Source organism: Phascolarctos cinereus, unplaced genomic scaffold, assembly GCF_003287225.1.
Source record: "Phascolarctos cinereus isolate Bilbo 61053 unplaced genomic scaffold, phaCin_HiC Scaffold_3;HRSCAF=262, whole genome shotgun sequence".
Lineage (NCBI taxonomy): Eukaryota > Metazoa > Chordata > Mammalia > Diprotodontia > Phascolarctidae > Phascolarctos > Phascolarctos cinereus.
Genome location: NW_027555736.1, coordinates 248,707,975 through 248,734,290, shown reverse-complemented (window position 1 = coordinate 248,734,290; position 26,316 = coordinate 248,707,975). Strand labels below are relative to the sequence as shown.

General features: G+C 42.1%; 1 protein-coding gene across 3 annotated transcripts in view; it reads right to left on the bottom strand.

Annotated features, from left to right (window-relative positions):
• PLEKHH1 (pleckstrin homology, MyTH4 and FERM domain containing H1) overlaps nt 1–24,873 on the bottom strand; it is a 68,974-nt gene extending 44,101 nt beyond the window's left edge. For all 3 annotated transcript variants that reach the window (XR_013485466.1, XM_021004802.1, XM_078151548.1), the window contains exons 1-4: nt 24,613–24,873; nt 16,216–16,392; nt 3,651–3,713; nt 2,891–3,040 (exon numbers count right to left, since the gene is read on the bottom strand). Coding sequence is in view for 2 of the 3 variants with exons in the window: in XM_021004802.1 (XP_020860461.1) it covers nt 2,891–3,040; nt 3,651–3,713; nt 16,216–16,341 (339 nt within the window). In the remaining variant the exon portion in view is untranslated. The remainder of the gene's footprint in view (nt 1–2,890; nt 3,041–3,650; nt 3,714–16,215; nt 16,393–24,612) is intronic.
• Between the last annotated feature and the right edge of the window lie 1,443 nt (nt 24,874–26,316).

Here is a 26,316-nt window from a genome sequence, read left to right as displayed (position 1 = left end):
GATACTTCTGCTAACCACCTCAAAGGCTTTCTGTGAAGGAAACGCTACCAAGCTATGGAAGTATGAGCTAGAATTATTTAGGAGAGATGATATATACATGACTAGCTATAATATAATAAGTATCCCAAGAACATTATGATCAAAGTACTGTAGGATTTCAGAGAAGGGGGATATCACTTCCCACTGGGGAGATCAGGGTATGCTTCATGGAAGAAGTGATGAGTTGGGCCTTAGAAGATGAGTAGCATTTTGGCATGTGGCTATGGAGGAGGTCATTCTAGGCAGACAGCATGAGCACAGGCAAAGAGAAGCACTGGGTCACTAGAATACAGAATGGATTGTAGGTAAAAAAGTAGAAATTAATCATGAGGTTATTGCAATAAGCCAGGCATCAGATGACAATGACCTGAAATGTGGTAAAGGTAGAGGGAATGGGAAGGAGGATATGGATTCTAGAGGCAATGAGGAGGTATAATCAATAGGATTTGGCAACTTATTGGATGTGAAGAACCCTTCATGATTAAAGGGTGAGGGAGGGAATCAGCATTGTTTAAACACCTACTATGTGCCAGGCACAGTGCTAAATGCTTTACAAATTATCTCATTTGATACAAAAACCTTGGGAGGTAGTAGGTGCATTTTACAAGGAAACTGAGTCAGAGGTTAAGTGGCTTGTTCAGGGTCACACAACTAGTAAGTATCTGAGATTTGAACTCAGGTCTTCCTGACTCCAGGCCCAGTGCTTTGCCCGCTTTACCACTTAACTGCTTCTAAGGAAACTAGAAATCCAGGTGAAAAGAATTCATCTCAGATGATGTAAGATTTTCAGCTTGGATGACTAGAAGTATGGTGGTATCATTAATAAAAGTAGAGAATTCAGGAGGAAAAGCAGGTTTTTGTTTTTTGGCTGGGGGCAGGGAGTAGAAATGAGGGATATATATGGCTTTGGGCACACTGGGCTCGAGATGGGGTGGGATATCCAGGTGGAGGTGGTCAACTAGAAATAGGAAATGAAGATCTGGAGAGAGGCTAGCACTAGAAATATAGATTTGACAACCTTTAATATTAAAAGTGACCACTGAAGCTATGGAAGTAAATGAAATTGTTTTATATAGAAAGAAGAGAAAAGGACAAAGACAGTTCTTTGTGGAATGCTTACATTTAAAAAGTGGAAGGAAGAAGATAAAAATATGGGTCAAAGAGAGATGAGAAAAACCAGTGTGGCATCATGAAAGCCAAGGAACAGAACAGAAACAGAGGTGTTCGGAAGAGGGGTAAAGTTTGGAAAGAGAGAATGGGTTCCATTATGAACATGTTGAGTTTGAGATGCATATAGGACATCCAGTTTAAGATATGAAGTAGGCAATTGGTGATTCAAGACTGGAGCTCAGGGAGAGAGACTACAGAAGGATATATAGATCTGAGAGTAATCTTCATAACAACGATTAAGAGTGCTTCTCTGTAGATGCTGGTCTAATCTGGTGCTCAGGTCTATGGTGGTCTGTTTTAGTGCTCAGGTCCATGGAAGCTGAGGAGGTTATCTAGACATGGAGTACAGAATGAGAAGAGATGAAGATCTAGGATAGAGCCTTAGGGTACACTCACAATTAGGGGTCACTATATGGGGGTGAACCAGCAAAGGAGTCACCACAGTTAGGAGAATCAAAGGAAAATGATGTCACCAAACTCAGAGAGGAGATGATATCCAGGAGGAATAACAGGACAAAATTCTACAGAGAAGACAAGAAGCATGAGACAGAGATGACAGATCTGGCAATTAAAGAGATTAACTTTTGAAAGTGCAGTGTCAATTGAGTGATGAGGTTGGAACCTAGCCATCAAAGAGTTGAGAAATGAGAGGAAAAGGAGTTTGGCTAAGAAAGAGAGAGATAAAGGGCAAAAGCTTGAGGGAATGGTAGGGATGTATTTCTTTGTTATCACTGGAGGAGATGGCAAACCAGTACAGTATCTTTGCCAAGAAAATCCCATGGACAGCATCGAGGTCGTATGGTCCAAGGGGTCACAGAGTCAAACACGACTGAGCAACAGATTTCTTCATTATAAAAGAAAGGATCACCAGGATGTATTTCAACAGACATTTACTCAGCTTTGTGGATAGGACAGAATGGTAGCTCTAGTGAGGTTTTTTTTTGTTTTTATTTTTAAAATCTTTGTTAGGATAGCGTTGACTTGAACATAGGCAGGAGGGAAGGAACTAGTAGGGAGAGACTGAAGATTAGAGAGAGAGGAGATGGTTGTGGCGGTGATCTGCTGAAGAAGACAGAATAGGATGAGATCATGGGGTCGCATTTAAAGAGGTTAGACCTGTTGAGGAGAAGGGTCAACCTTTTCAGAGATTAGAATAAAGGAGATGCGAATGGAAGGTGACATTAAGGGGTTTTGATATGTAGAAAAGGGAGCTCATAGAGAATGACGTTTTTCTTTCAGTGAAGTATAACAAATAATTGCTTCACTTTTACCTTCAAAGACTTACTTAGAAGTCATGTATCTAGAATTCATCATCCCTGTGCTTAGTGCTGGGACATACAAAGAAAGGCAAAAACAGTCCCTGCCCTCAAGGGGCCTACAATTTACGAGGAAACAACATGCAAACAATTTTGTATAAATGATGCATAGGATTACAAAGAAAATCAATTATACTGAAATACAATTATCAATGAAAAATTATAATATAGCATTCAGTTTTGTATTACTTTCGTTGTATTACTTGTTGTTTTACTTTTATAGTGATTCAGATCTTGTTCTCTGTTCACCCAGGCTCCCTGACAATCTATGTCACACCCACTTGCCCAGGAAGTGTTTCTTCCTCTCATGCCAACAGTTTGTGCACAGCTCTAGGCTTGGGTTCCTCTGCAAGTCATCCTTTTACCTGCTTTTCCACCTGTGCCTGCAGCTGGCTGATCAGCTCCTCTTTGCCTCGAATGGTCTCCAGCAGCACCTGGTACTTTTGGTGAAGGTTGTCTTCAGGCTCAGTGCTCTTCACATTGACCAGTTTGATCTTCTTCTCCATCACAGCCACCTAAGAAAAGATGTCCCTCTCGTGGAATAAAGAATGGTTAAAGGAGGAAGATGAGGGAGGGAGAGGCAGAGTGGGAGGGGATCTCGGCTTATGTCTCAGGCACAGAACCCCCATTTGGGGAATCTACCAGTAGCTCTTGCCTAAGGCAATCAATTGATTAATCAGTCATTTATTAAGTACCTACCACTGAAGAGATCTAGTTAAACAGATCTGCCCTTGAAGGAGGTTACAATGGAAGAAATTGACATTAATTATTTTAATTAACCATTTGGTTGGGGGGGGATATTGATAATGATGTGGCAGTGACCATAGTGGGATTGTAGGGAGGCATCCTCTCTGCTCTCCCTCTCTCTTACACTGACCCTACAAAACCCTTCCCACAGAAGGTATGCTCCAGGTATATGGTTCTTTTCTCGAGGGCCAATCACCCTTAGCCATGAGCCTTTGAGAGTCTGATAACATTAGACTACTCAGTTGTCCTATGCCTCTAAGGAGACTTCTTACTATCTCACACCTATCTAAGCAGTGCCAGGGAAGGCCAGAGATCAAAACCCTCTGCTGCCACTCCTGCCCACCTTCTTCCTCCCCTCATACCTCCAGCAGCCCTTACCTGTGTTTCTGCATTTTCTGCTCTGTGCTCAGCTTCCAAGAGCTTCTGCTCCAGCTCCTGCATCTGTATAGCCAAAAGAAAAAGGGAGGGAGAGAATGGGTGGTGGCACAGAACCTCTCAAATGTAGAAAATGGCCCTACGGCATGAGGTGACGTGGTGTAATGAAAGAACACTGCATTTGGCATTTTAAAAAATCCTAGGTTTGAACCCTGGTTCCACGATTTATTAACTCTGTAACTTTGGGCAAGCTGTCCGACTTCTTTCTTTCTTTTTTTTGGGGGGTGGGTTAAGTGACTTGCCCAGAGTCACAGAGCTAGTGAGTTGTTTTGACTTCTTTGATGTTGGTATTGGCTATTTCACAAGTCTGTCTCAAGGAAGGTTATTTAATAAACCTAAATCTTTATTTTATTCCCACCCCTGCTGCTGGGAAAGATTGAAGGCAAAAGGAAAAGAGGAAAACAGAGGATAAGATGGATAGACAGCATCCTGGAAACAACAAACAGGAACTTGGACAGACTTTGGGAGATAGTGGGAGAGAGAGAAAGGCCTGGTGTGCTGACTGAACAACAACAAAAATCTTTATATAACTGAGCTATTTTTATTTTTCCACTAAGGTGAATAATAATAATAATGATAATTCAGCTGTCTCTGATTCTTCATGACCCCGTGAACCATACTGTCCATAGGGTTTTCTTGTCAAAGATAATGGAGTGATTTGCCATTTCCTTCTCCAGTGGATTAAGGCAAACAGAGGTTAAATGTGCCCAGAGTTACACCGCTAGTAAGTGTCTGAGGCTGGATTTGAACACAAGTCTTCTTGACTCCAGGCCCAGTGATCTATCCATTGAAACATCTAGCTGACCCGCTCAGAATAATAACACTAGCTAAACTTATTATGTACCAGGCCCTATGCCAAGTACTTTACAATTATCCCCTTTTATCCTCATAACAACGGTGGGATGAAGGTGCTGTTATTATTTCCATTTTACAGATGAGGAAACTGAGGCAAACTGAGGTTACGTAACTGGCCCAGGGTGACATAGCTAGTCTGAGGCAGGATTTAAACTCAGTTCTCCCTGACTTCAGGTTTGGCATTCTCTCCACTGTGCCATCTAGCTGGAGATGACCTCAAGTTCTCAAAAGGCAAGTGCAAATTCTAACATCTACTGAGCTGAAAAAGGCTTCAGATGCAAATTTAGCAATAGACAATTTGGCCTTAATCTGAGGTCTAGTTGAATTAAATACAGAAAGGCTCATCACCTAAAGGTTGGCCATTAGGAGATGAATATTCTTTGCTCATGGTAAGGACAAAGCCTATTATAATAGGGGTGTGGAAGGAAGGCTTGCACTTTGCATTAGTGGAGGGGGTACCATCCTGATGAAAGCAAAGATCCTTTAAGTTCTTTGTTTTCAAAGGGCATCGATGATATCATGGTGATATCTTAACTTTCACATGAATTGAATTGAAGTGAGGCAGAGTCACACAAAGCTGTCAGCCTTGCTCTCTCTTCCAGTGGCAGAACAAAAGTCAAGCTGACTGGTGATGGCCCAGGATGCAGTGGATGGCCTTGGCATCCTGGATGTCTGACCAAGCTCTAAGCACTCCATGGTACCTGCTTCAGCTGCCTTCCTGGTCTTTGGAACAAATTGTTCTCCTCTGCCCATTCATGTGCTTGGGGTAGATATCCCCTAACTCCCCAACGGGGCGGGAGGCCTGTCAGTTACCCTTAACCTAGTTTAGCCTGTCTGTCAACGTAGTTTTACAGAGTATGGCTGTTGTGCATGCTACAGCTTCTTGGAGCCAATGATGAAAGTATTAGATTTGTAAATACATTTTAAAGACTGGAGCGTTTGGCCACTGGGCAGTGTTGTCCTGGTCTGTTTCAGTCCTCAATTTCAGCGCCATCATCTCTAAAGAGTTAGCCTTTTCTGTGTGTTTCTTCCCCCTGGCCTTTGGCCCCTGGCTTTGGAATCTCCTAGGAATCAGTGCAGCCGTTCTGCAGTTTCCAGTTCTTCCATCTCCCAACACCTCTCAGTATAAATCTCATTTTCTCAGGGAGAACAGTGGTAAGGGAGGAGAGTCTGTGCCCATAGACTGAAATTGGAAGGGTATGAAGGTCCCTCTCTACCTGAGGCAGCCCTTCTTTTACTGTGGTCTACTGAGGGATTAAATACTTCCCTTTCGGAGAAAAGCTGTAGATAGGCTAAGGACCCTAAACAGCCGGTGGGAAGGAAATATCCCTGAGCTTCTGCTTGGAAATACTGCTCTTGCTTATAACAATTATTTTTTAAAAATATATTTTTATTTATTCCATTAAATATTTCCCCAATTACAAGTAAAAAATGTTTTAACATTCATTTATTAAAAATCTGAGTTCCAAATTCTCTCCCTCCTGTCAGCTCCTCCCCCTCCCATTGAAAAGGTAAGCAATAAAAAAAAAAGCACACACAACACTTACATATTAGCCTTGAACAACTATATTTCTCAAACACTTGTTTTGTTCTCCCCTTTACCTACTTCCCCAAAATGCCCTCCCCCTCTCTGTGACACAGAGGGTTATTGTGCCTGTCATTTGAAATAGTTCCTTCCTTCCTTCTAGTTTTGGTTCTTTTCACAGTGTTTCCCCAGCTTCAGTAGCTCTTCAGACAGAGGCTATTTATCCTTAAGAGGATACAGAATCTTGACACCTAGAGAACGTCCATCTAACTGTCATCTGCAAAGAGTTAAATGCCATGGCTGGACAGAGACTCGGTGAGGCAAAGATAAGAAGGACTAAGAGAACTTTTTTCTTAACTAAGACTGCGTTAGCTTGTCAGCAGAAAGAATGCAAAGAGACATTTTGAGAGAACTTAGTTTTTAACTCATTCTGCAGAGAAGATATTTTTCAATGTCCTTCGAGAGTCAAATACTAGAACTGTGGGTTCTGTGTTGGTGAAGGAGTCAGTTTGTATAGCCTGCAGTTAGAAATGGGTGACATTGGCCGCGATTTTTCTCACAACTGAAATGTTGTTGAAATATTTAAATACGTCTGCATTATTTGTTACACTGTTCACTGTAACACTGATGTTTGTTTAATCCTACCAGATCAGAATTTGATGCTGAAAGAAGAATGAAAGTTTGTGGGAAAAGGGGTTTCTCTGGTTTTTTATTAACTATGGTCAGCATTCAGAGCTAATTAATTTGTGAGAAAGGCTGCACATTTCTATTACTTTATGAAGAAATATTTTTTTAAAAAGCCCTTTGATTGCCTTAGAACCCAGTTTGAAAATTAATAAGGAAATGAGCAAATAGCAGATTGGGAGAGGTGAGGGTTGGTATGGCTATTAACAAGTGCACAGCATAGTCATCGCACATAGGTTATAAAAGAATCACAGGACTGTAGAGCCGGAAGACATCTTTGAGGTCATTTAGTCCAAGGCCTTTATCTTAGAGATGACAAAATGACTTGTGCAACCAAAGACCAGAACCAGGATCAGAACTGAGATCTTTTGGTTCCAAATCCACCTTTATTTTTACTACATCCTATTGTTATGTTTCTCCTTTTTTTTTTTTAGCCTGAGAAACTGAGTTTGTTTTGGGACTAAGTCAGGGATCAGGATGGGCTCAAAATGTCTTTTGAGACTGAAGGATATCCCTGAATCTATCATGGAATGGACCCTAAAACCTCTTTGGCCATAGAGTACCATCAGGATTAAGAATGACCAAAAACAGGGCTATACTCCTCAATCCATTCCTGGTTCAGGTCCAGACTGAAAGGACTGGGCCACATTTTAGGCTGGCCTTTGGAGGGATCCAGGGAGATCTTTTCTGGTTTCTGATTTCTGACTCAGTTTTCATTCTATCATATCACATGGCTTCCTATGTCTCACAGACTGTAGGATGACTCAGTCACAGCATCAACAAAATTCCTCTTCATGCTTGCTTCACTGGCTTCACATGAATGCTCTTAGGAGTTATATGCAGAATGCTGGCCATCTCTGATTTATACAATGGAAAAAGCCAGGGGCAGTGTTCTTTTATATTAGCCTTATGTTATCAGTGGAGGGGAGGGGAGAGAATAACGCTACCTGTGGTGTCGGGTTAAAAAAAAAAAGCTGGCAGGTATCTGCTATTTGAACTAGCACTAGAAACATAGTAACTTACTATTGCCAACTGATGTCCCATATGTGGCAACGGACAAACACAAGATAGAGACAGGAGCAGATAGATGGCACAATGGATAGAAGCCGGACCTAGAGTCAGGATGACTCATCTTCCCGAGTTCAAATCCAGCCGCACACACTTATTAGCTGTGTGACCCTGAGCATGTCACCTAACCTTGTTTGCCTCAGTTTTCTCATTGGTAATATGAACTGAAGAAGAAAACTGAACTGAGGAAGGAAAATGGCAAACCACTTCAATATCTTTGCCAAGAAAACCCCAAATGGGGTCACTAAGAGTCAAACATGATTGAAAAACAAGTGAGCTTGTAAACCATGCTCTTTCTAACCAGGCACGGTAAACTATGTATCCTTCCCCATCCCCCTTCACAGCTCAGCCAGTAGCTATTTTTCTCAGAGTTTTGAGGCTCTGGACAAGAGTTTTCTTGTCCTCCTGACAAGAGAATTTAGCCGTTTGTGTGGCTGAGGATGGAACACACAGTTCTGACTCCCACCACCTCTTGTCTGCTGCTTCTCTTTTTCTCTTTGGCATCTGGTAAAGTTGTTATCCTATTCTGTAGAGATCTTGACCTTCAGGCAGTTGCTATGTAGCTATCAGGAGATAACATTACAAACTGATAATATGACTGTGAGCATTTTTAAAATGAATAACATGAAGAAAAATAATCAAGAGACCTTGAAGTTCCTGGCAAATTTCCCGCAAGCTCCTGAGTTGAAGTAGCTTTGTGATATTTACCTTGAGGGGAATCTGCCAATCCTTATACTCTACTGTAGCTCCAAGAACAACAGAGAGCATGAGCTATCTATGAGCAAGAATACTTTTGGTACCTAATCAAATGTGGTGGGATGAATGATTTTTTTCTATTGTATAGGTAGAGAAACCAAGACAACAGAGCAGGTCAGAAGGCCAGTGATAGAACCAGTGGGCACAACTTGGTATTTTCTCTCCATCTAGATCAGCGGACAATTAGACATCATGAAGGAGCCAACAGGTAGAATATGTTGTTAGTGAGGCAACTGCCATTTTGATTTGTGTACTGAATGTCAGTCAAGACTTAAAGTTAACACACATTTAGTATCATAGGATCTTAGAGTTGTAGGGACTTTAGAGATAAAAATGAGTTTAACCTCCTCGTTTTACAAATATGGGAACAGACCTAGAAAGACTAAAGAACTTGACCAAGGTCACTATGCAAATTAGTGGTAGAACAGATTAAAATACAGGATTTCTGATTTCCAGCTCAAGGCTTTTTCTACCATATCAGTTTTTTTTCTATGTCATTTTAAGGCTTTCAAAAGAAATGTATTATTTTTTGCTCAGAGGATTGACACAATTCTCTTAATGCTTACATGAAGGAGTACATATTCCCTTCAGGGAAGAGTGCTGGGCATCTCTGATCTAGTTTGTCTTACCCCTACATAAAAGTTCCCATGGAAAGTGTCCTTAGCTGTCCTTTTAGCCCAGACCACTGTAGGTTAGAGGGATACTAGCCAAAGTGCTATTAGAATAAGGACAGCAGAGAGGGATCTGCTTTCATCTTCTGGGAACCTCACTTATGAATCAATAAGCCCAACAGCTGGTTACACTGGCATTGTACCTTTGGCACCGACCTGGCACTTAACTCATGATTCCTCAGCACTATATCAGATGACATTGTAAAATAATAGCCAGTCATAGGAGGGCAGTGAAAGCTCTTTTAAGGTTAGAATGGCAAACTGGAGCCAAGTGAGGGAATTGAGGGGATCAAAACAGCAAATGGTGGTGGGAGTTGAGTGAACTCCACTGACTTCATCTCGTGACTCAGTTCTGAATCTAGCTCAGTTCCCTTTCTATTCAGTTATGGGTCTAGTCCAATTTCTGTCCTGTGAGAAGACTTTATTCAACTGTGGCCATCGTGAGAGGGCTTTGCTGCATTGTTTGAACCTAGTCCTGTATGGCTGGGAAGCTGCACCCACCTCTACCTGTTGTTTAGAGACCCTCAACTAAGGACCCTAGGTTATGCTGACCAGAAACCCAGTCAGATCAAAGACTGATGCAAAGAGTTTTTACATCTCAAGCAACCTATATGACTTATCTGAAAAATGGTCCCATATTGGTTAATCAGTTATTGTTTCCATGTCCTTTGACTGAATACAGACATTTGGGGGGAGCGGGACACCTCTTTTTCTGATTTGGGGAATTGTACCTGTTTGCTTCCTTCCCAAGTTTGAAAGTCCCTAATCTTTCCTCCAATTAGAAATCAGGTTACCTAATTTTGTATCCTGGTGAATTGTATTAATTAATTGGTCTTATATGATTGTTTTTAATACATTAAAATCTATCTTTCCCTTTATTCAGGGTCCATTGCCAAACTGAAGAGGCCCAGTCTTGATTTGTTATACAATATACTTGAATTGTTTAATAAATTGATATGCTCAGAAGCTTGAACCTTTGTTCTCTTTACTATATGAACCTTTGTTTTCTCTTCTAGCAACATGCTACTAGGCTCCAGAATCATAGTAAAGTATTTCACAGAATCACAGAATTCCAGGGCTAGAAATTCTCCATGTCCATCCAGTCTAACCAATGTCCCCAAAAGAATCCCATCTACAACATGGTAACCAACAAGTGGTCATTAATTTTCAATGAGGGAAGAACTCAATACTTGCCGAGGGAGTTTATCACTGGATTTGGAGCAAGGAGGTCTTGGTTCAAAACCTAGCGCTGCCCCTTGGCCATCTATAAGGCTTTGGGAAAATTACTTACCATGTTTTAAACCTCAAGTTCCTCATTTGTGAAATGGAAGTCATAATATTTGTATGACCTGTCTCATTGAGTTGCTGACTCAATGACTCAAGATGATACAGGTAAGGCACTTTGTAAACTGCAAATTGCCATATAAATGTAAGCTTTATTTATACCATATGTAAATAATATTCCATATACACATGTATATGATCACATATAGGATATAGAAGGTAAATAATTCAAGCCCTGCTTTCCATTTGAAAACAGAAAAATTGAGGCACAGAGAGGGTATGTAAATAGTGAGAATTTATCACAGTGAGTGAAAATTGAGACAGAACAGAATTCAGGACTTTCTATAATAGGCAATTGCTCTGCCCCTCAGATACACACCCTTACAGCAGACAAAATGGTACTAGTGGTGAAGTTTACACTAGGTCTTTCAGAAAGAGGTAGAGAAATTGTAGCTGTTGCTGAACAAAGCCATGAATCCATACCAATGATACTGATTACCATTTTGCCTCAGTTTCTTCATCTGTAAAATAAGCTGGGGAAATGGCAAACTACTCCAGTATCTTTGCCAAGGAAACCCCAAATGGGGTCACCAAGAGTCGGACATAACAGAGCAACAACAAAGACAACTGGGGACATATTCCTCGAGGTAGAGGGAGAAGGGGCAGTCCTATGTGCCATGATATATATGGAAGGAAAAGACTAAAGGTAGAGGAAGCAATGGGGTATAAACGAGAGACTGGATTTGGAGTGGGAAGACTTGGCTTCAAGCCTGGCTTTGCTATCTATATGACCTTGAATAAGATAACATAATGTCTCTGAGGTCTCAATTTCTAATCGGTAAAGTGGGGTGGAGGTGGACTAAATCCTCTCTCTCTAAGATCCCTTCTGACTGTGTGGATCTATGATTCCCTCATCTGGGTGGCAGCAATAGGGGAACCTACAGCTGTAGGGACTGGAAATCTTGGAAAGTTGAATAGTTTTCCTCACATAGACCTACTTACAAAAAAATACAAAAAAAATAATGCAGGTCTTTCACCGCAGGAGCCTCTTCATTATTCTGCATACTAATGATATTAATCCTTCACTGTCCCAACATTACTAAAACATAGAAGTTACGCCTGGGGGAGGATATATGGTAGCCGTGTTCTTTTTACAATATTTACATATCATTTCATCTACCTGCCTTTACTGTTCAGAAATCATATGATTATAGAACTTGAAAGGTTGTGCAGTCCAACCACCACATTTTACAAATGAGGAAACTGAGGCTCAGAGAGGGGAAGTCAGGATTGGAACCCATGTCCCTGCCTCCAAATTCATCCTTGTGCCTCTGTAAACAGGGCTTTAGGAATTGGGGCAGTTTTCTGTTTCTAACCTTGGCTGGTTCCTTCAAAGTTTTCAGAGGTTCCTGGGAGGTATCAGATCACAGCTTCAGATGGTTTCCATGGGAACCAATAAGCTATATATATATTTTTAGCTCCAGCAGGTTTGTCAGCCAGAAAAGCCACCAGGTAAATGATAGGGCCTTCTGTTACTATAATAACACAGTCCTTACTCTTATTTCCCCATTCCCCCTTAGCAGCAAGAGAGTAAGAAGGCTCTATGTGGGGGGGGGGGGCGGGAGGGAGAACTCAAAGGTAGCTGGGGCCTCTTCTAGAAATGGTCTAAAAGAAGGATTTGTTGAGAGGACAGTAAAACTTTCAAAACAGATTTATATTGATAATGGTTGACTAGTCCAAAGAGGAAAAGCAGAGGTTAATCCCTAAAGCTTGGAGGGAGGTCTGAGTCTGTTCCCAAAGATCAATAGGGAAACTCACACTAACTCTTGAACAATCTCTCCTTAATTAGGTATTAGGATGGTTTGGGGTGGGGTGGGTCTGAGGAGCTGGTCTAATGACACAGTAGGAAACAGGAGTTTAAACAAAGGACTCCTGAATAGGGCTCAGGAGCTCCTAGGTCAGTCACCTTGATGCTCACAGTATTTTCCATCACTTCTTACTCCAAACTGCACCCATGGAATTCTACTTTTACTCTCAGCATAACTTGAAAAGATGTCTACAATACCAGATAGGGGCCCACCTGATAGCTTCTCAGCTACCATATGGGATTATCAATGTAGATGTGGTAGGGGCCTTAAAGATCATCTAGTCTAACTCCCTTCATTTTACAGATGAGGAAACTAAAGCTCAGAAAGGTCGGGAGACTTGCCCTTTGTGACCACACAGGAAGTTAAGTAAAAGAGCCAGGATTCAAACCTAGGCTGATTCTAAACCCAGCACTTTTCTCCTCTCTTCTACCACACAGACTTGCTGCCTCCTTCTTGGGACTGGGCAGTACTCTGTTGCCTGCTAGAGAGAGGAGAAGAGAGGAGGATTCCACCTCAATCTGTCTCCTCCTTAGCCCTCTCCACCAATGGTTACCTCTAGATTCCAGGAAAATGCCCTACGGCCAGATGTTCTTAGCTCCCTCTTTGAGTTTTTCTGGGAGATCCAGAAGAGCCTTTGGTGGACTCTGGGTGACTATAACTTAGGTCCTAGTCTAAGCTTGGACACTGTTTCTCTGTCATGTTCTGCCTTCCTCCCTCATCCTTATTTTTTTTTCTTTTAGAACAGATTACGGGGTATCTCACCTACGGCAGCCATTTGTGTAACACATAAAATGTTAGACTAGGATTTTTATTTTTGGAGATATCTGTAGTTCTCTCTTCTGGCTTCATTTAGAGCAGGGATTCATTTTTGGGTCACTACAAATGAAACCAATTATAACGAAGATAAAGATGTAAGATTGTGAGGTGTTTTTTTTTTTTAATCTCCATTCATAGACCTCTGGAAATTTACCCACAGACTAGGTCTTTCAATCCCAGGTTAAGAACCTTTAATTTAGATCATAACAGCCAATGTCTGATGTAGTAAATACAAAGATACTTGCTGTTTCATAGAGAAAATTAGAAATTAGTTAACTTCCCCCTTTGCCACAAAGATTTTGTTTTTTCTTTTATTCCTACTGTGATTTGTTAGTGAGAAGTAATTTTAATTCTGAAGACTCATATGACAATAGCCAATAAAAGCCAAGGGAGAAGTTTGGAGCAAGTCTGTATCCTCAAGAGACTAAATCAACAAATGGTATTTATTTAGCCCTTACTACATGCCTAACATTGTAATAAGCAGCCTGGGGGATATATGCAGTAGGCACATCCCCTGCTCTTCATGTACTTATATTCTAATTGGCTCCTCATTGCTTATAAACTCCTGATTGGCACTCAAGGCCTTCCACAATTTCTCTACCTACCTTTCCAGCCTTATCATATTAATCTCCTTCACATACTCTATTCCAGTTGTAACCCCCAATTTCAAAAGCTTTTCTCATAGAGGTTATAGTTAACAGTTCTTGCAGCTTTAATAGCCAATCAGAATGTTTGGATTTCTCAGTTGGGCTAGCTGGCAGTTTTTGGGAAAGAGAATTATTAGAGATTTAAAAAGGGAAACTATAGTGAAGACAGAGTAAATAAAAATTTAATTCTTGAGAGAATGATTTTAACTTATTTTATGAAGAAATATAAAGATAATTTTATAATGAATGAATGTGGAAAGAAGTTGATTAGAGAAGCGAGGCTTTAATTAGAGACTTAAGAGAAGTGAAGGGGCTGTTTTCCTGTCAAGGCTGCAGAAAACCTAGAGGAGGTAATGAAACAGAAGATGGAGAGGTCTACTCTATGGATGGAACTGGTTTAACCTTTATGTTGTGAGATGCATGAAGAGAATCCTTGAGAAGATACTTTGAGGGGAGGGATATGTTGAATGAACTGAATAGTAGAACTAGGTTTCCAGAAGAAGAAGTTATCTAGAGTTATAGTTATGGCTATTGGTGACCATGGCTAAAATATTATTGGGATGATAGGACTAAATCTGTGCTTTCACTGGCGTAGAGAACTCTCAGGTGCGAAAATGCTCTCAACCAATATAGGTCAGCTGCTTCTCTAAAGTTTATTGTCTTCAAAATATTTTTAGCAATTATTTTTGTCTTTGTTTTGTTACTGATTACACTGTTAATAAGTTGTGTAGCCATTAATATTAAATTAATCTTAAGAGATTAGGAGTTTTGACATACATGAAGATATGAGCAATTGTTTACAGGAAAAGCAGTTTCTTCAGTTTTTTAAATAAAAGTATTATTACATAAACTATTTATTCATAATCACTTATAACTAAATACCAAACTGGGGTGAGGACTCCAAACTAATTAACGATGGAATTTCAAACATGGACCCCCTGGATTACCTTAAACCTTAGGATGTTGAGCTTAAATATGGGAATGAGGTATGGTGATGATGTAGAAATGTTGTAGACCCCCAGATCACTTTGCCATATGGCTACACTGGAAGAACTCCATTTCATGACTTTCCTCACGTGATCACCCCTTCCTGGAATGGTCTCTAGATGTTCCCAATCCCAACCTGTTAGAAACCCTCCTCCCTTTATTCAAAGCCCAAGTCAGACGTCAATTTCCCCTTGACTCTATCAGGTGAGAGTGATTTCTCCCTCCTCCAATTTGTCACAGGATTTTGCCTGAATCCTTTATTTATCTTTATCTCACTCTTTTTTGTTCCCAAGCCCTGGAGTTTTGGAAGGGTTTTTTCACTGTGTATGTGGGGGCAGAGGGTCCAGACCTGGAAAATATATGTCTACTTATCACTTTTTAAATAATAACTAGCATTTATACAGTGCTTTAAGTTTGCAAAACACTTTTACATATAAGAAGGGAAGGAAATAGCACCTGTTATGTGCCGAGTTCTTCCCCTCCCGCCCCCAAACAAATGTTATCTCATTTGATCCTCACAATAACCCTTTGAGGTAGATACTATTATTATTCCCATTTTACAGTTGAGGAAACTGAGGCAGTCAGAGGTTAAGTAACTTGCCCAAGGTCATATAGCTTGTAAGTATTCAAGAACAGATTTGAACTCAGGTCTTCCTAACTCCAGGCCCAAGGCTCTATCCACTGTGCCACCAACTGCCTCTACCATGTATTATCTTTTGGGAGTACAGAGCAGGCAGTTGGAGGCAGGTGCCTAGAATGGTAGAAGATGGGCCTGGGGTCTGCCTCCCTACTCCTTTCCATCCCACATTGGATAGAAAGCCACTCCTCCCCACGCAGAGATAGTGGGTTCCCCTTCACTGGGGACCTTCAAGCAGAATCTGAATAACCATACCAGGCATGTTGTAGTGGGAATTCCTTTTCTGGTATGAGTTGGGATAAAGAACTACTTCGATAGATCCTTTCTGACTGTAAAATTCTGTTATTTGGGGAAGTCTGTGCCCACAACAAGGGGACAGTTATTGCTACCTGGCATGAGGAAAGGCCAAGGAAGAGAAGTGGGATGGGGGATGAAATGCCCAGATACATCCATGCCAGATGAGGAAGTGGAATGGATAACACAGGAAATCGCTTTGAGGTTTTGCACTTTTTATTCATAATCCTTGTTTGGCTCTGCACAGTCAGAAAAAAACTCTTACTAAATTTCTCTCTTTCTCAGCTCTCCCTCTCTGGTCCCCTCCCAGCCTGTCCCCTCTATTGCAGGGAATTGGATTTATTTTTCTCTTGGCTAAAGGACAGATGCTCCCTAGCAAACAACCTGTTGGTCTGATTGGTTAGTTCATGGCTCACCTTGTCAGCCAGTAGCTTCCGAATCTTGCTAGCCTGAAGACGGAACCGAAAGAGCTGGGTCTCCAGGGCAAGGCAACGTTTCTGCCAGTTTACACAAGTTGCATTCTCTACCTCAGTCTCCAACATGGTGAATGATACACTCCTTTCTTCTACAATGGGAGGAGGTACCAAAGAACACTGGAAATGGGGACACAGAGAAGAAAGTGAAGGTATAGCCAGCTTAGGAAACCTGGAAGAGACCTAGACAAAGAAAAGCTGGGGAAAGAAGAGAAGATGGGACTGGAGAAAAGGCTTATAAGGCTTATAAAATCATTCTCAGCCCCAGCTCCCATTATAATAGCTAACTATGGCCTGAGAAATCAAAACTCAGTCAACAAACATTTATTAAGCACTTACTATGTGCTAAGTACTGGGGATACAAAGAAAGACAAAAAAACAAAAACCAGTCCCTACCCTCAAGGAGGTAATATTCTAACAGGGCAGACAACATGTAAATAACCATATGACTGTGCATATGGAAAATAATCTCAGAGGGAAGGCACTGGAGTTAAGCAGGGAGAGATGGGGCACAAGGAAAGGCCTCCTTCAGAAAAATTAAAACAGTGAAAGACTTGAGTGACTCCAGAACTCTGATCAATGCAGTGATTAACGGTGACTTCAGAGGACTGACAGTGAAGGATGCCTGTCAACAGAAAGGAGGTAGGCTATAGCTAATGGGTGAGGCAAACATTTTCAGACATGGCCAATATATTGATTTGTTTTACTTTAATTGTATTAATTTGGTATAAGGGAGAGTTCAATTGTGGGAGGTGGGGTAGAAAGTCACTGGGAAGGGACTATGGTGTAAAAAAAAAATCCATAAAAAAGAATTAAAAGTTAAATGTGACAGAATTTTAGCAAAATGATAGGTTTCAGATGGAGAGTCAGATGAAAGGAAGATGTGGCCTCTTTGCTCCATGAAGACTTTCCCATGGGCTGCCAGCTCTCATCATCTTATTTCCAAAAACAGATTCTGCTCTTCTCCCCCAGGCAAGGAAACAGGTCGAAGAGTGGCTAGATACTCTGATGCAGAGTCTGGCAGAGTCTGGAGAGAGTAGCGTCGCTAACAAATCCATTAGCAGCTCTTAGTCTGGTAAGGGCTCACATTTCTATAATGTTTTAAGATTTACAAAGCACTTTTCCTTATTTCTGGGATTTATCCAAATTTTTCTGGGTCATAGGAATATGGAGGCAAGGTATTATAACAATAACAACAATAATGATAGCATTTATATAGTGGTTTGAGGTTTGTAAAGTCCTTATGATACAATCAACCTTGGGAGATAAGTGCTTTTATTATCCCCATTTTACTGTTGAGGAAACGGAAATTAAATGATTTGCTTATGGTCATATCAGTATCTGAGACAGGATTTGAACTCAGGTCTTTCTGACTCCAAGTCTCAGGCTCTATCCATCTCAGAAAAGCCTGGGTTCAAGTGAGAGAATGAGGAGGAAGAGGAATGCAAGGGGGTTGGAGGATGGATGAGCACTGGAGGTTCTATCCATCACCTGGACTTTTGCAGATCTCTCTTCATGTTGCCAATAGCCACTTGGCTTTGGGAAAACTAGCACCCCTGTGCCCTGTTGCTTAAGTGGTGCCATGACAGGTCAGTGAGTTTCTAAGGGTTCGGTTATGGATCCATGGCCAATTTTTCAGCAGACTTTAGAAATGCCCTTTTCCTACTTTGGCCTCTGCTTACTCACTTTGGGAATAATTTTGATTTTGTAATCAAAGGCAAGTGAGGTCTTCTACATGGTGCTTTCGAATGGCATTTTATAAAAGTCTTGGTATTATACACAGAATCATAGATTTAATACTAGAAGGGACTCAGAAGTCACCTAGTCCAACCTGGAGAGCATGAGATGGAGCCTATGACTTGAAATTTAGAGATCGTTCCATTGCATAAAACTGCCTCAATAACATAAAGCATAAAGGCTGGGTTTTGTTTTGGGCTTTTTTTTTCCTTTTGGATTGGCCCTATGATATACTCCTTGTGTTGAAACTCTTTTTACTAATGCACATCATCAGTATCTGCTTTGTGACTTTGCTTTTTGGAGTTGTCTGGGGCACTAAAAGGTTAATCTAGTGGCCTAGCATCTCACAAAATAAAATCTTTATGACTTTCCTTCCTTGACAGTTGCCTGGGGCATCAAAGCTCAACATCTCACAGGTTCCAGTGTGTCAGAGGAGATCTGAACCCAGTCTTTCTGATTGGGGGGGGGGAGCGGGCAGCTCTCTATCAGCCATGGCAGGCATCCTCTCACAATTGTTATTATAATTATTAAACTGCTGGCATCTGGCGCCTGATCCTTTAGGGTCTGGACTCCCAGAGAATGCTAGAGGAACGAACATGGCCCAGCCAAGCCACTTGCATCACCCCCAAACAATCTCAACATTGTGACTTCATAGCAATCTCTACCTTGAAGGGCTGGGACTGACTAGGACCAACTGGAATGGGCAAGATGACAAAGGACACAAACAAAACATCACTTTCTCTGAACTGGAATCAGAGCTGAGGAGCCAAACAGAATCTCTCAGGGAATCCAGCCTGACTACAAAACTTCATTGACTTTTTTTCTTCCTCTTTCATTTGCTTAGTTCTCCTTGCATACAAACAAAGAGATAGAATCTTACGGGTCATTTGTTTCAAAACCCCGAACATTTTATTGAAGCCCAAAGAGCTGCAGTGACTGCAGTGAAAGTTGAAGTTACACAGCCAGTGAATGTCAGAAACAGGACCTACAACCCTGAATTCCTGACTCCCAACCCAGTGCTGTTTTCCCAACTACAGCCTACACAGCTAAAGAATGACCTGTAAAAGTAGCCAGTCCCAAACAAGAAGCGTCTTTTTTTGAGTCATCTATGGGGGGGGGGAAGGTGGGAAGGGGAGAGAGAGAGAGGAGAGAGAGAGAGAGAGAGAGAGAGAGAGAGAGAGAGAGAAGAGAGAGAGAGAGAGAGAGAGAGATTAGCTAGCTTTCGCTTTCTAAACTTCAAGAGAATGGTGAAGTGGACACAAAACCATCAAAATACTTGGTAACTCTTGGAAACAAATTCCTCAGCGCGCTCTCTTTCTGTCTAGGCTAGATGTCTGGAGATACACCAGACATCATGGGGTGCTTTTCTCCATGTCTTCATAACATCTTTGTTCTGCCCCAGATCCCATAGCCCAGTTAATCCTTCTTCTGCTTAGGGGAACAGTAGAGACGGTTCCTGAAGGGGCCAAGGCTTGCCGAGGCATGTGGTCTGAATTAAAGGTTTTTGAAACAGATTAGGAGTGAGTTGAGCTGCCTGCCACTGAATCCCTGAGGCTCTTCCAACAGAAGCAGGTGGGATGGATGAATAACAATTATGAAGCAGGGGGTTTAGGAAGTCACCATAAAGTTCAGCTTCACCAGTAGAGTCACCTTGCACTAACACCTTTCCACTGACACCACAGCAGAGGTTTATTTGAACCAGTCGACAAGCAATGCTTTTCATTTTTATGATGTTTCTAGCTCTGCTGATATTTTTATGTCTATAAAATGAAGAAGTTATGTTAAGAGATCCTTAATGTCCTTTCCTTCTCCAAATCCAGTCATCTTGTTTAAAACACATGCCACTCCTATGATGCAGGCAAAGCACGCATTATCTTTCCCAGGTGAGCTGACCAAGGCACAGAGAGAAAAGTAGTTTGCCTAAAGTCACACTGCTAGGCAATGGCAGAGCTGGGGCTTTGAATCAAGGTCTTCAGATGACCCCACGTTCTGTTCTTTCCAATAAAGCAATTTGCTGCTCCAACGGTGGGGAGCCATTCTACAATATTTGAAGGCTACCGGCTAGCATGACTCCCCCACGGTTCACAGTACTAAAACTAAAAATACCTGCCATTTCTTTTTTTTTAAATTTAATATTTTATTTTCCCCCCAATTACATGTAAAAACAATTTCATCATTCCTCTTTTCAAATTCTGAATCACTTGCTATTTCTAAAGAGAATTTTCTATCAAGGGACTCAAAGTACCTTTTAGGCTCTCTCATTCTGGTATAAATCATCCCTATGATGTGGGTAAAGGACAAAGAAAATTCTTCCAGCTTTATAGATGAGGAAAATGGAGTTTTGCATAGAAAGCTGAGCTGGTGGGTGCAGGAGAGAGGGGGAATCCAGTTCTTCTGATTCTCAGTTCAATCCTCTCATACACAGATAAAAGCCAGAGAAGGACCTGCTTTGGAGTACTTTAAGGCCTCAAATCCCAGATGGGCATAACTAGGCCCCTTGTGACAATTCCAGGGGCTATTCCCAAATAGGGAGTGAGGGAAAAGGAGATTATCTCAAAAAACCCGAGGTCCTTGGACCTATTCCAGGTAGGCTATAGAATTAACTTCAGATCCATTGTACAAACTTTTGGATCTATAAATTACAGATCTCCACCCCCCCCCCTTTTTTTTCCTTCAGAGAGAGAACAATGAATACTCCCTGAGAAAACCAGATGTGTCATTTGAATCTAGGTCCTTTGACTCCAGAAGCAACTATATATAACCTCTGAAAACTAAATCTTCTTAAACTAGCTTCCAAAACCATAAATTTGGATACCATCTAGTCCAACCGCCTTATTTTACAAGGGAAACTGAGTCCCAGGGAGGTTAGGTGACTTAGGTCACAGAGGTTTACGTCAGAGTCAGAATTTGAATCTAGTTCTTTCTCCACGTGTCGTGTTCCTTCCATCATGCTGCCTATCACCAATTTATGGACTCAGGACTTCAGAGAATCATACTAAAGGACCCCATTATGGACAATTTTTAGGTGGCCTTTTCCTCAGAAAACTTATCACTATCACTATCTGCTTTCTCCTGAATCCAAGGGCCACTTACGTCTCTGTTTCTTAAATTATGGCACCATTCTTAAATGTAGTTGTCCTCAATATCATTATCCAGAACATGAACTAGACTTGATTCATCCCTTCCAGTTTGGGGGAAACAAAGTGAATAGAACTCTGTCCTTCTATGGTTGTTGTTCAGTCATGTCTGACGACCCCATTTGGGGTTTTCTTGGCAACGATACTGGATTGGTTTGCCATTTCTTTCTCCAGCTCATTTTACAGATGAGGAAACTGAGGCAAACAGGGTCAAGTGACATGCTCAGGGTCACACAGCTAGCAAAGTGTCTGAGGTCAAATTTGAACTCAGGTCTTCCTGACTCCAGGCCCAGCATTCCATCCAGTGGGCTGCCTAGCTGCCCTTTACAATCCAATGGCGATAATTACAATAGTAATAATAAGGATTTATACTTCTATAGCATTATAAGGTTTGCAAAATACCATCCCCACAATAAGTCTGTCAATTAGGCTGTCTCATACTTCCAACAGATTACAGAGATGGAAACTTAAATCTCAGACTGTCAATTGTGACCTGTCTAAAATCACAAAGCAAGTAAGAGGCAGACTTTAGAGATCATTTCCAGTCACTCCATTTTGAAGATGAGGAAAATGAGGCTCAGAGAGATTTACTGGTTCCTGGAAGTCACATTTGATGCTTCCAAGTTGCATGACTTTGGGTGGATCATTTATCTCCCTGGGGGTCAGTTTTCTTATCTATAAAATGAAGGGGTTGGAGTAGATGACCTAGTCCCTTCTGACTGTATATCTATGATGGTAGGAACTGAATCATTCACTTTATGAATTGAATAGGAAGTGGCTGAACTAGGATTTGAACCCAGGCACCCTGCCTCCAAGTCATGGAATAAGGACCGGAGGCAAACAAGAAAATTATTTAAGCACAGTGCAAATTAAATGCTGAGAGGACACAGAGACACCATAGTGCCGACACTGGATAGAATGCTGGATTGACAGCCTCAGTTTCTTCATCTGTAAAAAAGAAGAGTATTGCACTAGATGGCTTCTAAGGTCTTTTCCAGCTAGGCAGCTTGGTGGTTCAGTGGATAAAGCATGGGACCTGGAGTCAGGAAGATAACGGTTCAGATCCTGTCTCAGACACTTACTAGCTGTGTGATCCTGGTCAAGGACTTAAACTCTCTCCCCTGTTTCCTCATTCTAGATGGCCTATAAATTCCCTTCCAGCTCTAAATCTATGATTCTATGGTTAATTAGATTAATTCTATAATTAATTAGATGATGGTCCACCTGGTGCAACCTCTAACTGCCCTCCCAGCTGGGCAGCAAACAAGAAAAAGGACTAGCGATCTTGTGAACAGTTTAAAATTTGATTCTGGCCTCAGACACTTTCTAGCTGTGTGACCTTGGGCAAATCACTTCACCTGTTTGTCTCAGTTTCTTCATCTGTAAAATGGGGATAATAATAGCACTCACCTCCCAGGGTGGTTGTGAGGATCAAATGAGATAATAATTGTTAACTGCTTGGCACAATGCCTGACACATAGTAAATGTTATATGAATATTAGCTATTTATTAGTATTATTTCCTCCAGGTCTGAAGAAGCTGACAGTCTAGCTGCAAAACAAATACACAGTAGCAGAATCCAGAAGATAAACACACAGAGGTGAGGGAAATAAGTTCCTGGGGAAAATACTATGGGGTCTGAAGGTGGAAGGCAGCTGTCCTGTTTCCACCAAGGAATTAAGGTTATGTCTCAGAGATCGGTGATTCGTGGAGAAGGGACAAGAAAAATTCTCTGCCATAATCATGGGATAATAGATTTAGAGCTGGAATGATAATAATAGCTAACATTTCCATAGCACTTTAAGGTTCGCAAAGCACTTTATAGATGTTAACTCATTTGCTCCTTACAAAAACCAGGTGAAGCAGGTGCTACTATCTCCATTTAACAGAAGAGGAAACAGAGGCAGAGAAAGGTTGAGGGACTTGCCTAGGGTCACACAGCTATGTGTTCCAGGCAGAATGTGAAGGCAGGTTCTTCCTGACTTCCAGGTCCCCTGCTGCATCTATTGTACCACCTAGTTGCTAAGGGAAAAAGACCTTAGATCCCACCTAGTCGAATGCTTTTTTTTGGGGGGGGGTGAGGAAATGAGGCTTACAGAGTTTAAACGACTTGTCCCAAATCACACCCAGAATCCTTATGCAGGCTGAGGCTAAATTTGAACCCAAGGCTGCCATTCTAACCCAGCAGCATGCTTTCACCCGACCATTCTTCCTCATCCAGAAGAAAATTAGACAGCAGGTGCCCCTCTCAATTCTAGGGCCTTCCCTCTGTTAATTCTTTCCTATTTATCCTGTTCATAGTTTGCTTTGTATATATTTGTTTGCATGTTGTCTCCTCCATTAGAATGTAAGCTTCTTGACAGCAGGGACTGTCTTTCCCTCCTTTTTGTACTCCCAGTGCTGGGCACAGAGTAGGTGCTTAATCAATATTTACTAAGTGATTGTGGAAGAGTCTTACCCCCCCCCCCAATTCAACCGGGTCAGAATTCTCACTGAGAAAATACAGCCAAATTCTCCACCAAAGCAGACACCCTTCTAACTCTCCCATTGGAGAGAAGTCACCAGAAGTCACACCAAAACAAGGATAGAAGAGCAGGCTGGAAATACGAACCTATCCCGCATACGGTTTACTCTCAGATTTTGCAGGACAGAGAGACGTTTGGTCAGAGGAAAACTGTGCCAGAAGCTGCCTTTGATTCTCTCATGAAACCCATCTGCAGAGGGTGTGAGAATTTTGTGAGCACCTAAAAAGCGAAGTAACTGAAGAGGCGAGACTGGGGGGGGGGTCCTACTCCGCGGAAGCGTCGGTCCCCCAAATAATCCCTTACTATTCTTTACTGAGCCTAACAATCAAAGCTGAATCTCCCCACCTATCAGGTTCCCGAATCATTCTATTGTCCAACCCGTTTTCCCATGTGCTTTGCTGACAAGTTACACCTTGACTGGTTCCTTGTTTTCTTGGAAGAAACACAGAAGTAACAGGTTTACAACCTAGGACTGTGTGAGGGTGGAGGATGGTAACTGGGAGAGAGGGCAGGGGTGGGGGTGGGGGAAGGGGCCACAGGCTGAAAAGGAACAAGGGCTACGTTGTAGAAGTCTGCACCACCGAGGAGGCACTCTTTCCTCCGAGAAGCTGGATAGAGCGAATGCCAAAGCCGTTTCTTCCTAGAAAGACTAGTCCATCTTCTCCCCCCCCATCCATTAAAAAAGTGCAAAACACAATCTATTCACGCTCCTTCAGATACTCCCCAAGAGGGGAGGGGCCGGATTCCAGGTGGAAGACACCTGCTCAGCTATCTTATCACCTGCGTTGCTAAAGGGGTGCCCATCCCTTCCGCTGATCTGTCGGCCAGCTCACGACCCTCACCCTCGGATCTCTCCCCGGCAGTGATTCTCCCCTGCCCTCTGAGGTTAAGGAGAGGCTGGATGGGCGAGCTTACCCGCTCTCTCCCTTCAGGAAGCTTACCGGCTTAAAAGAGGCACACAGAGCAGAGTATGAACCTTGGAGCCAGGCTGCCGCTGACCTTGTGCCAGGCTTGTAGCGCTTCTAAACTGCATGCACCCTCCCCTACTTCTGCTCTTTTCTTCAGCCAGCGGTGGGGTGAGGACCCCCAAGTGGAAGAGAGGTAGCACAGCGTTACCTGGGACTAAATTCACAGTGGCAAAAAGTGTCTTTTTTTCTCCATTCAACACTTTCCCATTCTCCGTCTCCTCCCCCTCAGCCTCTCTCGCCTCCCTCTCTCCTCTTAACCCCCCTCCCATTCCTTAAAGGGAGAGCTCTTGGCCAGCCCTCCGAAAGAAGCACAGGAAGTGATCTCAGCAAACACCAGCTTTTTAACTCTTTGCACCACTGGGCACGTGGGGGGACAGGGGTGGGGGGACAAGGTAGGCAGCAAGACAAGGGTAACAAGAGAGTGGGGGGATGACTCCCTAGAACTCATGTACTCATGATAACATAGGGAGGCACGACCTCAAGCTACATGAGCAACCTGAGGAGCCCTAGGGACTTTATTTACTCTCAATGATTCATTACCCGTGGAAGATGAGAGGCAAGGCTAGCCCACCTTGGAAAGCAACTTAACATTTATATGGTGTTCTATCTTCATTTTTTGCACTTTGGATCAGGGAGAGGGAGAGTAGCAACTATCTCGGTGCATCTGGAAACTCAACCTTCTAGACTGGCTTCTAGAGGAATATGAAATTTAAATCCAGAAGGGACCTTAAAGATGATCTAATCCATCAGTATATTTTTATAATTAATCGTGCATTAATAATTAAATAATTCATAATTTGACAAAATTATTATCTAAGCTTTAAGTATTTTCCATGGGGCTCCAGGGTATGGCCAAAGAGTGTGGGAAAAATAACCTAACCCCTCTCATTAAAGGCTAGCTTTACCTATGATTAAAACAAGTACTTAGATTCAGAGATGAGAAAGGCCCATTAATAATAATAACTAGGGCAGCTGGGTGGCACAGTAGACAGAGCACTGGCCCTGAAGTCAGGAGAACCTGAGTTCAAATCCCACCTCAGACCAAACACTTGACACTTACTAGCTGTGTGACCCTAGGCAAGTCACTTAACCCCAACTGCCTAAAACAAAAATAGTGATAATAATAACTAGTATTTACATAGCGCTATTATATACCAGGTTTCACATAGTGAGGTGCTTTACAAATATTATCTCATTTGATCCTCACAACAACTCTGGAAGGTAGGTGCTATTATTATCCCCATTTTACAGATTTTACCTGAGGCAAACAGAGGCTAAGTGATTTGCCCAGGGTCACACAGCTAGTAAGGGGCTGAAACTGGCTTTGAACTTAGATCTTCCTGACCCCAGACCCAGTGCTCTATCCATTGCACAACCTAGCTGTTTCCCTAGTGAAAGGGAAGAAGGTATAGCCCCCCAGCTCCTGGGGCCAGCAGCAAGTTGCTTTTTTTTTTTTGACATACAAATGGGGGAAAGTGGGATGCAGAGAAGTGAAATAATTTGCCCAAGGTCACACAGAACCAGGATTGAAACTCACATCTTCTGACTCTACCTCCAGTATGCTTTGGTTTTCTAGCCAGCTTTGTAGAGGTCATAGGATGATAGCTTTGGGGCTGGAAGAGAAGTCAGAAGGCATATCATTCAGTTCCTTCATTTTCCAGAAGGAATGCTTAAGTG